Source organism: Nannobrachium achirus (genome assembly GCF_963921795.1).
Source record: "Nannobrachium achirus genome assembly, chromosome: 5".
Lineage (NCBI taxonomy): Eukaryota > Metazoa > Chordata > Actinopteri > Myctophiformes > Myctophidae > Nannobrachium > Nannobrachium achirus.
This window is the reverse complement of record NC_137814.1, coordinates 1,340,644-1,355,124: the sequence shown is the minus strand read 5'-3', so window position 1 is coordinate 1,355,124 and position 14,481 is coordinate 1,340,644. Positions and strand designations below refer to the sequence as shown.

At 38.6% G+C, this 14,481-nt stretch overlaps 1 protein-coding gene across 1 annotated transcript in view; it reads right to left on the bottom strand.

Moving 5' to 3' along the window:
• The window catches only part of LOC308286160 (electrogenic aspartate/glutamate antiporter SLC25A12, mitochondrial-like), a gene marked incomplete at both ends in the record, with an annotated part of 74,880 nt that overhangs the window by 37,921 nt on the left and 22,478 nt on the right, over positions 1–14,481 (bottom strand). The window contains 5 exons of the mRNA XM_080727116.1: positions 55–174; positions 329–355; positions 2,735–2,874; positions 4,628–4,743; positions 9,887–10,032. Of these exons, the coding sequence (XP_080583242.1) occupies positions 55–174; positions 329–355; positions 2,735–2,874; positions 4,628–4,743; positions 9,887–10,032 (549 nt within the window). The remainder of the gene's footprint in view (positions 1–54; positions 175–328; positions 356–2,734; positions 2,875–4,627; positions 4,744–9,886; positions 10,033–14,481) is intronic.

The window sequence follows — 14,481 nt, the reverse complement described above, 5'->3', positions numbered from 1 at the left end:
CTGAACTCCACACAGAAAGACCCTGAGCATGTTCTGATGTTCTGACGTTCTTACCGACACCAGGTTCTCCTCTACGAAGGGTGTCAGCATGTGATGTCTGATGGTGGCCATGATGTCACTGAAGTCCATGGCAGAAATCACCCCGTTCTGATGTTTGTCCTTCTGGAGGAAAGCCTGGCGAGCATGTTCCAACTGTAACTCCTGGAAATATAATATATATCTATTATATAATATACAATATAATATATATTATATGATATACAATATAATATATATTATATAATATACAATATAATATGTTCTGATGTTTGTCCTTCTGGAGGAAGGCCTGGCGAGCATGTTCCAACTGGAGCTCCTAGAAATATAATATATATATATCTATTATATAATATACAATATAATATAATATCTATTATATAATATACAATATAATATATATATATATATTATATAATATACAATATAATATAATATCTATTATATAATATACAATATAATATATATATATATATTATATAATATACAATATAATATAATATCTATTATATAATATACAATATAATATATATATATATATTATATAATATACAATATAATATAATATCTATTATATAATATACAATATAATATATATATATATATTATATAATATACAATATAATATCTATTATATAATATACAATATAATATAATATATATCTATTATATAATATACAATATAATATAATATATATCTATTATATAATATACAATATAATATAATATATATCTATTATATAATATACAATATAATATAATATATATCTATTATATAATATACAATATAATATAATATATATCTATTATATAATATACAATATAATATCTATTATATAATATACAATATAATATAATATATATCTATTATATAATATACAATATAATATAATATATATCTATTATATAATATACAATATAATATAATATATATCTATTATATAATATACAATATAATATAATATATATCTATTATATAATATACAATATAATATCTATTATATAATATACAATATAATATATATATCTATTATATAATATACAATATATCTATTATATAATATACAATATAATATATATTATATAATATACAATATAATATATATATCTATTATATAATATACAATGTAATATGTTCTAACTCCTGTAAATATATATATATATATATATATATATATATATATAGCCTATATATCATATATAATATACTATACCCATAGACATGTTCTGATGCTTATCCTTCTGCAGGAACGCATGCTCCAACTGGAACTCCTAGAGTTCTCAACGGGCCTGAAAATTAAGGCCCGGCCGTAATTGGGCCCCAAATGGGCAGGCCCGAGGCCCGACTAGTTAGCATACATTTTAGGTCCTACAATACCTTAAATGTCGGTCGGGTTCGGCAGAATTTGAGAACACTAGTAACTCCTGTAGAACATACCAGTAAGACTCCCTAATCGGGAGATACACAAACCTTAGAAGGCCATGGTAGCCAATCAGGAGGGAATATGGGAAATGGCAGCCAAGGAGTGTGTGTGCAAAGTTTGGCATGGATCAGGGCAACGGAGGCAGAGATATGAGTAGGGCAAAAGTGTGACATGTGACTGACAGACAGACAGACAGACAGACAGACAGACAGACAGACAGACTAAACTCTGGTATTTTTTTTATGTATCACGGGTGGAATGCATGCAGCCGTGCTCATCTCTCACATACGCCTGGCCGTAGTAGACTTATAGAATATAGTATCGTTTTTTTCTAATTGGAAAGAAGCTCGGATGAGCTGAAACTGAAACAACACTCTGACACGATGGACGGCTAAGAAGTGTGTGTGTGTGTGTGTGTGTGTGTGTGTGTGTGTGTGTGTGCGTGCGTGCGTGCGTGCGTGCGTGCGTGCGTGTACCTGTAAGAACTGGGTGAACTCCAGGTAGTTCATGGTAGTTCATTACCTGTAAGAACTGGGTGAACTCCAGGTAGTTCATGGTAGTTTATTACCTGTAAGAACTGGGTGAACTCCAGGTAGTTCATGGTAGTTTATTACCTGTAAGAACTGTGTGAACTCCAGGTAGTTCATGGTAGTTTATTACCTGTAAGAACTGTGTGAACTCCAGGTAGTTCATGGTAGTTCATTACCTGTAAGAACTGGGTGAACTCCAGGTAGTTCATGGTAGTTCATTACCTGTAAGAACTGGGTGAACTCCAGGTAGTTCATGGTAGTTCATTACCTGTAAGAACTGGGTGAACTCCAGGTAGTTCATGGTAGTTTATTACCTGTAAGAACTGTGTGAACTCCAGGTAGTTCATGGTAGTTTATTACCTGTAAAAACTGTGTGAACTCCAGGTAGTTCATGGTAGTTTATTACCTGTAAGAACTGTGTGAACTCCAGGTAGTTCATGGTAGTTTATTACCTGTAAGAACTGTGTGAACTCCAGGTAGTTCATGGTAGTTTATTACCTGTAAGAACTGTGTGAACTCCAGGTAGTTCATGGTAGTTTATTACCTGTAAGAACTGTGTGAACTCCAGGTAGTTCATGGTAGTTTATTACCTGTAAGAACTGTGTGAACTCCAGGTAGTTCATTACCTGTAAGAACTGGGTGAACTCCAGGTAGTTCATTACCTGTAAGAACTGGGTGAACTCCAGGTAGTTCATTACCTGTAAGAACTGTGTGAACTCCAGGTAGTTCATGGTAGTTTATTACCTGTAAGAACTGGGTGAACTCCAGGTAGCTGAGGCGTTTCTTGCGGTCGTGGCCAAAGTGCAGCCTGATGAACTCACAGTCCCAGTTGAAGGGGATGTGGTGATGCACCGTGGTCTGGCTGAAGATGTCACGCACATTCTCTACAAACACACACAGTTTACAGTGTAAGGCTAGAACCCAAGGGGGTCCTCAGAGTTACTACAGGGGGTCCTCCAAATCTTTGTGTGATAGAAACTTTTTTTTTTTTCCCTCCTTTTTCATATTCACCACTTGAACCCTAGAGTCCATATTCTGAGAACCAAAAATAGCAGATCTAAAAGCTCACAACGCCTTGCACTGCGAGGCGTTGTGAGCTTGTAGATCTGCTATTTTCGTCAAAGAGATTTGGTGTAGAGGGGAAAAAGAGCAGACTAAGTACAGAGTGAAAGGTCAAGTTTATTAAGTATTGACGGTTCAAGTGGTTAAATATCTGAAAACACAAATTGACATGAATCCAAAATACACTGATGATTGTGCTGTCAAACAATGAAACTATATGGAATCTATGAACAGGTTGTGGGGGTCCCTGCTTCATCTCTCTCTCAGCTAAGGGGTCCTTGGCCTGAAAACCTTGAGGACCCCTGGTGTAAGAAACATTCTCTACACAAATATACACAGTTTACAGTGTAAGGCAAGGGACTTCAACAGGAGGTCTGGGACCCCTAGGGGGTCCTCAGTGTCATTACAGGGGGTCCTTCGAATCTTTGTGTGATAGAAACTTTGTTTTCCTCCTTTTTCATGTAAACCACTTGAACCCCAGAGTCCATAGTCTGAGTACTTTAGCTGAAAATAGCCGAAAAGCTCTCTTTGTGTGTGTGTGTGTGTGTGTGTGTGTGTGTGTGTGTGTGTGTGTGTGTGTGTGTGTGTGTGCAGCATTGTGTCTTCAGACTATAATCCCATAATAACCTTATGAAACAAAGAGTTTCACCATAGGAACACATGGACACGATGCACACAGCCTGTTTGTGTACAAAGAAACTGTTGTTTTGTGTGTTTTTTTGTCGTATATTTGGCTTGATTACTTTCCAATCATCTGTCTTTACTAACTCAAACTAAGGGTGCGTACGTAGAAGAGGCACTAACAAGCTTTAAAGACCTAGTGAAATGAAAAGTAAGTTTTTCACATTTTGAGAGCATATCTGTAGTGATTATAGGGCTGTCACAATTATTACATACCGGTAATCGTCTAAATCGCAATTATTTGACATAATCGCGATTATTTTTCATAATCGCCATAATCGTTTCCATGTTAAAATTTTCTAAGAGACAGAATCATGATTTTTATATATATATATATATATATATATTTAAAGACAAATTACATTTTTGTCTTTCTTATTTTTTTATTTTTTTATCAGCAATTTTCGGGGACCCCCTGCAGTATCCCGGCGGACCCCCTAGGGGTCGTGGACCCCCTGCTGAAGACCCCTGTCCTATGAACACAAATGTGTTTCCGTAGCCGCTGCCTTGTCAGTCTGACTATGGGAGCGACGCTGCGATCGTCTTTACAAATTAATGTCTTCAGTGAGTTATGGCCCGCCTACTTTCTGAACGTCAAATCACATTCCTCCCAGCTCTGTGCCCCTCCTTCCTGGACCGTTTCACTAAGAAACAACTCTTTAAGCTTCAGACTACTCCTTAAGAAAACCTTTAACATGCAACTGTTCACTGTTGTTGATGTATGATTTTAACACACTTGACTTTGCAGACACACACACACACACACACACACACACACACACACACACACACACACACACACACACACACACACACACACACACACACACACACACACACACACACACACACACACACACACACACACACACACACACAGGTCAGAGGTCGTACCAAAGCTGATGTCTCCTGTTCCAGTCTTGTCAAACAGTTGGAAGGCAACGATGAACAAAGCATCAGGAGCACACAGGACCGACTCAAACGCTACGAACTCCTGAGACGAGATGAGTCTGGAATGATAGGAATAATAACATTATGATTATTAATATATGGTTATTAATATATGATTATCAACATTATGATTATTAACAACGATGAACAAAGCATCAGGAGCACACAGGACCGACTCAAACGCTACGAACTCCTGAGACGAGATGAGTCTGGAATGATAGGAATAATAACATTATGATTATTAATATATGGTTATTAATATATGATTATCAACATTATGATTATTAACAACGATGAACAAAGCATCAGGAGCACACAGGACCGACACAAACGCTACGAACTCCTGAGACGAGATGAGTCTGGAATGATAGGAACAACAACATTATGAATATTAATATATGATTATTAATATATGATTATTAATATATGATTATTAATATATGGTTATTAATATATGATTATCAACATTATGATTATTAACAACTATGAACAAAGCATCAGGAGCAGAGAGCACTGACTCAAACGCTACGAACTCCTGAGACGAGATGAGTCTGGAATGATAGGAATATTAATTAGGGCTGGGACTTTAACTGATTAATTGCGATGAATTAATTACAGAAAATTAACGCGATTAAAAGGATTAAAGCATTTTAATCGCACTTAGTTTTTGCACCTCAGAACCTTCAGTTTGGGGCATACCGATCATAGCGATGCACCAACCAAGAAGAGACAACAAACACAAAGGGAGAAGTAGCCGATCAGAGCGCTTTGCTTGGCCCAGTGGATGCCAAATTTAGATTTAAAAAACTCACTCGTTGATTCACTCGTACAACAAAATGTGTTTTACTTGAAAAAAAAATGCTTCTCGGGTCAAATATCGATGTGCGATTAAAATGTGATTAATTGCAATTAATTAATCACAGAGCCTGTAATTAATTAAAATTTTGAATCGTATCCCAGCCCTTATACATACATACATACATACATACATAACATACATAACATACATAACATACATTACATAAATTACATACATACATACCGGTACATACATACATATATATGATATGATTATTAATAAGACATTGATACAGCACATTCCCACATCAATACAGCATGGAATTATGGACAAAATCTTTATCCAACAATAAAAACATTTTCGTGGGTCTGAGATGACTAAATGCCATCAAACAGTGGTTCAGTGGTTCAGATGCTGGATAAATAATGCCAGCTGGTGCTGAAATGGTCGCAGGGATTAACATGAGTTCTGTTGTATTCCAGAGTAGACCACAACATGCGCGCAGATCCACAATCGCGGGGGTCAACCCCGATAAACATTGTTCTAACTCAGTGTTTCTCAACCCTTTTTTCTGCATGGGCACACTTTTCATGTCCCAAGAATCCATGGTCACACCAACATAATACGGGGGTGTAAATATCCTTACTGTCGGGAAGAAACCTCGTATCTCCAAGTTTCAAATGTGTACGTTTCTTGGCAAAGTAAAGCCCTGCTTCATCATACAAGGCTGTCGCACAACAGTAGTGAAAACAGCAGATCTACAAGCACACAACTTGTGCTTGTAGATCTGCTGTTTTCACTATTTTAAGTCATTTTTTAAATGATAAATACAATACTGGCTTTCAAGCAGTTTCAAGGGGCACACTTGACCCTTCTCAGGGGCACAGCAAAGGTCCCCAGGACCAGTGGTTGAGAAACACTGGTCTATGTCAGTAAATGAGTTCAGATAACCTCTAATGACCTTATAAGGTCCTCTACTGTAAATACTTCCTGTTTCTCCTTCGAGGCTGAATGTTTTCTGAATGAATTAATGATTGACAGCATTAAGATCCAATCAGCTGTCAGTGTGTCTACACAACACAACACAACACAACACAACACAACACAACAAAACAGAACACCGTTGTGACAGTTTAACTGTCAAAGTTTTATCTTATCTGTTAATGACCACTAATCACACTACACCTGTAAAACTACTCAATTAAACATGATAAGGTCTGTGTGTGTGTGTGTGTGTGTGTGTGTGTGTGTGTGTGTGTGTGTGTGTGTGTGCGTGCGTGCGTGCGTGCGTGCGTGCGTGCGTGCGTGCGTGCGTGCGTGCGTGCGTGCGTGCGTGCGCGTGCGTGCGTGTGTGCGTGCATGTGATAGGGCATTCACGAATAGTGATTTTTAGTATTCAAATTATTCGAGCTCAAAGTATTCGAATAGTGGAATATTCTACAGGACTGGCCAAACTGTCAAATATTAAGTAAGCAAGAGGCAAACGTTGTGAAAATAGCAGATCTACATGCTACATGCACAACGCCTCGCGCTGCGAGGCGTTGTGAGCATGTAGATCTGCTATTTTCACAACATTTATCTGCGGAACCGAGTCACATTAAATGTAATACCTACAATTCCAAGTGCTTGTCAGGGTGGGGGTCCCCAGTTCAAATATGTTTATTTTGGGGGTCACGGCCTAAAAAGGTTTGAGAAGCCCTGGTATAGAGCATTAACACATTCATCCACCAGGGGCATTGACAACTCATTCTTATGACTTCCTATCTAGCCAAGCTTTATAAACTATATATTTTTTAAAGAGAAAACAATAAAAAAATAAAAATAAGCGAATATTCAACTTTGGTGAACAATGTTGAATAGTGACCTTGATATTCGAATATTCGAATATTTGGTGAATTCCCTTGTGTGTGTGTGTGCGTGTGCGTGCGTGCGTGCGTGCGTGCGTGCGTGCGTGCGTGCGTGCGTGCGTGTGTGTGTGTCAGAGTGCAACACCAGAGCACAACTTGGTCTCTTTTCCACTACTGTTTCTCCCTGTGACATTTTAGTACAGTTTTTATGTGTAGTTTTTTAGTATAGTTTTTATTTGTTGATGAAATTAGCAGTAGTATTTGTGTGAAATACTTGCTGAGGAGTTTCCCAAGCTTGTGCATCTACTATTGTTTGTGTTCAAGAATTTCTTGTTAAATATGACACAAATGAAAGATGTGTGTGGGTGTGGGTGTTATTATTTCAATTATTTTCTGTCTAAGAAAATCATTGCCGACCCCTCTCATTCAGAATACGACCTGCTACTCTCTGGCAGACGTTACAGAGTCCCAGTGAAACACAAGAAAACACATCTGAACAGAATGATACAAATACTCATTCATTCCACTATACAGAGTAACTATAGAGCAACAAAGTCATGACATCACTCGCTCATCCCCCGGTTCCAATGAAGTAATTTCTCTATGGAGAATAACATTGAGTCATCTTAAATCCTCTCATATAAGCATTGTGGTCCAAAAATAAACAAACGGTCCTCTAGATATTGTCGTGGAGGAGTTTCTGTGTGGTTTATGATAGTCAGTCACTCTTATCTGTTTCTGGTGAAAATGTAACTAATTGGGCAGCAGTAACATTAGTGTTTTCAGTTGATTCTTCATATCCATATGAGTCAAACCGCTGAGATCATTTGTTTATGTTTGGAACACAGTTCTTATATGACGCCATATGAAAAAGGTCTATGGGGGCAGGCATGCAAGTGGCTAAATCTCTCTTAGACACAGTAGGCCCATTCCCAAGATGCACCACAATCTTTTATGGTCAGATGACATATGGGGGATGGAGTAAATAGTAGGCTAATATAGAAATTGATAGCTTATTGTGTCTAAAAAGACATGTTTAGCCACTTGTACGCATGGCCCCACCCACTGAAATCAAAGTACTAAAATAAAACAATAGAAAGCAGTAAATGAAAACATTTTAACAATCATCTTTTCTTTTCTCTGATTACAATCTAAAATAAAGTTGTCCTTTAAAATAAATATAAATAAAACCAGTACGACGCCTAAGGAAGACATGTCTTGGCCATCTGGCCAGTGATGTGCATCAGACCAGTTACCCATATATGGAGACCCCTGGTACCCATATATGGAGATCCATGTACTGTATATGGAGATATGCTGTGAGAGCCCAAACATGCTTACTCAGTTATTCGTTATGTGAAAGTCCTATGACGTCTATGACATCTGACATCATACATACAATCACTTTTATGCCCATACATGGAGATCCCTGTCTGTAGAACCAGTGCACACAGATATGGGCTGTCTTGGCCATTTGTCTTGGCCATATATGGATTCTGTTAGTGTGGTATGTGGCCTCCATATATGGGCATTCCCATATGAAGTCCTGTTAGATATGATGACATCAGGGATCTCCCATCTCCATATTAGGGATGGGACGCTATGAACGTTTCATATCACGATTATCGTGACAAAATAAATCACGATTTACGATATTATCGCAATAATCAAAATCCATTATCCTGGGGTGGAACATGATTTTCCAAAAAAATAAATAGCAGATCTACAAGCTCACAACGCGTTGCAACGGCTATTTTTTTGGCAAAGACATTTGATAGAGTGAGAAAAAGACTGTATCAAGTACATATATTATAAGTATGTTTTACCAATAGAGGGGTTAAATGGTACCGGATATGCAGCTCTGCAAATAAAAGGTGAATTGATCCCAGTGCATGACGGAGGACGATATCACCATAAATTAAATCTCCACGATACGATTTTTCGTGAGTGTTTTTTTATCACGATATACGATAACATCGCTTATCCTCCCATCCCTAGTCCATATATGGGCATAAAAGTTTTTTTTTTTATATATATATATATATATATATATATATAATTTTTATCCCACGATTTTGTAACCCATTTTTTCACCCAGTGCCAATTGCCTATGTAATCCTGGGCTCTGCTCTCCCTCTGCCGCGCCTGGGGAGACAACGGACTGACCTCATGCTTCCTTCAATGCATGAGGAGTCCAAGTTGCTTCTTTTCACCTGACAGTGGAGATTTCCCTGGTTTGGACGTAGCGCGTGGAAGGAACACGTTATTCCAACCAGTTCCTTTCCCCTCCATCAGGCGCCCCGGCTGGCCAGGGGGAGGCATTATTGAGACCAGGATGACAGCATGTTTTTGTGAGGGTATCTACCCTAGGAGACACGGGGAGAACATGCCAACTCCACACAAAAAGGCCCTTTCGCCAAATAAAAGGGATTCTGTTAGTGTGGTTCCCCTTACATCACAGTGATGTCAGAGCGGTGCGGTACATACCCCTCCATATATGGGCATAAAAGGGATTCTGTTAGTGTGGTTCCCCTGACATCACAGTGAGGTACATACCCATCCTTGGTGGTATCGGCCACTCCAGCGATGAGCTGCACGGTCTTGGGGTTGTGGTGGATCTGTGTGTGGAGACCAAGGTACTTCTGGACAAAATCACCAGGGGTCATGAAACGCTCCCCGTCCTTATCCACCACACTGGCATGCTGTATGGAGGAGAGAGAACATGTTAATGAATGAAGCGCTTTTTAACGATGGCTGGTCAGATTGCTGGCATAGAAACATAGGTTAAAAAAAAAAAAAAAAAAAACCTTAGAAGGATTCAAAAGACACTTCGGGTCAAAATTCAAATTTTCACTTTTTTTCCCCCAAAAAATAGCAGATCTACAAGCTCGCAGCGCGGCACTCGGTGCCGCGCTGTGAGCTTGTAGATCTGCTATTTTTGAGCGGTGCTAACCGCTCCTATAGACCGATTTTTTACCAAAACTATGATGTCACAAATGATGATGACATGAGTTCGCTAGACCAATGAAACACTTCGATTCTGTTGATCTGTCCATGATGTCATAGTCACAGAGGCACTCGATTGGTTCACCCTGATTTAGAACGCGTTTAGGCCGCGTAAAATACGTCATAAAAAATTATTGAGCGGTGCTAACCTTGAATTTCAAAATTATATTAGATGAATATCACTTATAAGCGATAAAATAACCACACTTTTAGACAGACTGTGGAAAATCTTACAGGTTATAAATGATAGGCAGCTAATACAAGTTTAAAATACAAATGAACAGACTTTGAAAAACTAAAATATTCATCTTCTGGCCTCTTCTCGCCTCTCTGGAGGCCTCTCTGGAGGTAAATAAGGTCACTTATCATTACACTATGACACTCTTACAAGCTACAATCCGTAGCTTGGTCAACTAACTGATGAGCCATGACGGTAGCACTTTACAATAATGACCTGTTATAAATCATTTATAAACATTTATAAGCAGTTTATAGATGAGTAATAAACATGAACAAACTGTTTATTGACATATGTAAATGTTTAACTAAACATTTATAACTGTTTTAAACATCATTTACATGTTATTAGTAAGGTATTAGTAAGTAGTAAACTAATCATGAATAAACCATTTATATACATTTGTAAATGCTTACTAAATCATTTATAACCAATGCTAAAATTCACATAATGTGTAGGTAGGAATGCATTTACAAATGTCTGATAAGGTGACCTCCATGTGTTGTTCATGTTTAATACACGCTTTGTAGATGTTATCAAGAGCCCTAATGTAAAGTGAAGACTATTCATTGCGACCATCAGGTTGCAAGTTACTATGAAAACCTCCCCCGGCTGTCTGTTAGTCCCTCCGTCAGTCTGTCCGTCACATCACGTCACGTAACACTTTTGGCCCTACTCTTATCTCCGGCACCGTTTCCCCTATCCATGCCAAACTTGCCAAACTGCTAAACATGAACAAACATGGAGGCCACATTAACAGAATAAATATAAATAATAATAATGAATAGTCTTCACTTTACATTAGGGCTCTTGATAACATCTACTAATGATTTATAGATATTTAAGGAATGTTTTACAAAGCATAACCATGAACAAACAAGGAGGCCACATTAACAGACAGATATAAATAACCAGTAAGGAGATAAGCAACCTCATGGTGGCGCTAGAAGAGGGGCATGTGAGAAATCAGGGGTGGAGGTTGTGGTTTGGCAGCCAAGGAGTGTGTGCAAAGTTTGGCATGGATAGGGGCAACGGTTCCAGAGATAAGAGTAGGGCCAAAAGTGTGACGTGACGTGACGTGACGTGACGTGACGTGACGTGACGGACATCCGGTGGAGGTTTGTATAGTAACTTGCGACCTCACGGTCGCAATGAATAGCCTTCACTTTACATTAGGGCTCTTGATAACATCTACAAAGCGTATATTAAACATGAACAACACATGGAGGTCACCTTAACAGACATTTGTAAATGCATTCCTACCTACACATTATGTGAATTTTAGCATTGGTTATAAATGATTTAGTAAGCATTTACAAATGTATATAAATGGTTTATTCATGATTAGTTTACTACTTACTAATACCTTACTAATAACATGTAAATGATGTTTAAAACAGTTATAAATGTTTAGTTAAACATTTACAAATGTCAATAAACAGTTTGTTCATGTTTATTACTCATCTATAAACTGCTTATAAATGTTTATAAATGATTTATAACAGGTCATTATTGTAAAGTGCTACCTTATATAGTCTGAGCAGACCTCTAGACTGACATCATACACAACAAAAAGAATATTGCCATGCATGCCTATCAACACTGATTTGCGCAGGAATTAGTTTGCACCGCTCACTTCGCACGGGTGCGATTTTTCAATAGTTAAAGCATAAAATAATGATACACAATAATGTGTACCCGTTCTGAATGGGTTTTAACAACACGATTATCTCTGGGAGTTATACGGCCTAAAAGGCTTGACAACCACTTAGTGAGAGCTGCATTTCTGAATATAAAACTCATGTGCAATTATTCTTCACGTACAAAGATTTGCCGATCAACAAGCTATTTACTGAGAGCCATGTTCGATACATAACATGCTTCTATCCAAATGAATGTCATCAGTAGTTGCGACCGTCAGGTCGCAGTCACTTCACCGGCTGTCAGTCCGTCCGTCAGTCAGTCACACGTCACACTTTTCCCCTGCTCATATCTCCGCCACCGTTGCCCCCATCCATGCCAAATTTTGCACACACACTCCTTTCCTGCCAAACCACAACCTCCACCATCAATTCTCACATGAACCTCTTCTAGCGCCACCATGAGGCCGATTCTTGCAAAACATATTTTTGGACACTGCTCCTACAGATTTTGCCCTAACATCAAATCGGTACACACTTGGTCTACACTCATGTCATCAACATGGATCTGTCCCATATAGCGCCACCATCAGGCCGATTTTTTTCAAACACCTTTTTGGACACTGCTCCTACAGATTTTGACCTAAAATCACGCTGCGACCTGACGGTCGCTTATCTCCTGATTAGGGAGTCTTACTGGTCTGTCTGTCATTCTGCGTGTGTGCGTGTGCACGTGCGTGCGTGTGTCAGTCGTTTTCATTGAGCTCTAACTTTCCGCTGCAGTGCTGTGATGATCTTGTAAAGGTCATATTAGTGAACAGTCACACGGTTTAAATGTTTTATACTTATTAATTATTAATTACATTAACCTTCAATGATTAGCATCTCCCTCTAGGCAGGGTTGGTCAGTGGAACAAATCACCTCCAACATCACAATGCGTGGCATGAAATAATAGACTGGCGTTGTTCATACTAATTCCTCACTGCGTGTTACCAGGGGGTGGTGTTGTGCAGTCTGGTTTATTAACCAGGCTACTGAAATAACACATTAAAATATTGAAACAGTAAAAGCAGAAGAAGCGCTACGTGGGAACGTGAGCAATGTAAAGCTATAAACAGGTGCTCTTTGGAGCAGTGGTTCCCAAACCTTTTTGTCTCAGGGCACCCCATGAATATTTGTTTTAATCCGAGGCACCCCTACATTATAATTTTCACTCCTAGCACCTTATATTTATAGCATATTGTCGTTGTCGGGTGGAAACCTTGTATGTCCAAAACCGTTTGTTTTGTATTTACCATCTATAAAATGTACTAAACTAGTGAAAACAGCAGATCTACAAGCACACAACGCCTCGCGATGCGAGGTGTTGTGTGCTTGTAGATCTGCTGTTTTCACTAGTTTTGTGCGACAGTCTTGTATGATGAAGCAGGGCTTTGCTTTACCAAAAGGACAAACTTGAAACTTGGAGATACGAGGTTTCTGCCCGACAGTGACGATATTTTTGTGATTATGTTGCGAGGAAAACGTTGAGATAACAGCCATTTTGGTTAGAACTAACTGAAAATAACTTTGTACTTCAAGTTTAAAATGATACTACATTTTTTTTCAAGTGTCCAAATGAATTCCAAATATTATCAAATGATCTCGTGGCACCCCTGGACTGCTGTCACGGCACCCCAGGGTGCCCCGTCACCCACTTTGAAAACCCCTGCTTTGGAGAGGGTATATAACTAGAAAAGAAATTTTAAGTGTGCCTGCAGCTCGCTAAGTCTGTGCAACCTTGTGTAGCGGTTGGTGTTAGTGTTTCGTTTTGAGAGGGTCGTTCCCCCTGAAAAACACGTTTTGGCATGAAACGGTTAAGTTTTGCGCGTTTGTGGTGCCCCCTATGGGTCGAAGTGGAAATGCTTTTGGGTATATGTTCAGTATAGCGCCCCCCACTTTTGGTTAAAATTTGGTGTTGACTGGATGTTTCGTTTGTGATTTATGGCTACTTCTTACAAAACGGGCTCCTCCCGCTAACTTTGGAACCCTGTTACGGAAGAACAGTATGGACTATCAAAATATCGTTTAAATATGTTTATCGCATGAGTCCATAGATCGTGTGTATCGATTTTTGTGACATTTGGAGAAAATATGTAGGAAAAGGAGCAAAAAGTGTGTTTTGAAGAAAATTCAAAATGGCGGAAAATCTATCCTGACGCAAATGGGCGTGGCCTATATGAGGAGATGCGTCATGACCCAAGGAATCCAGGGAAAAAGGAATTTT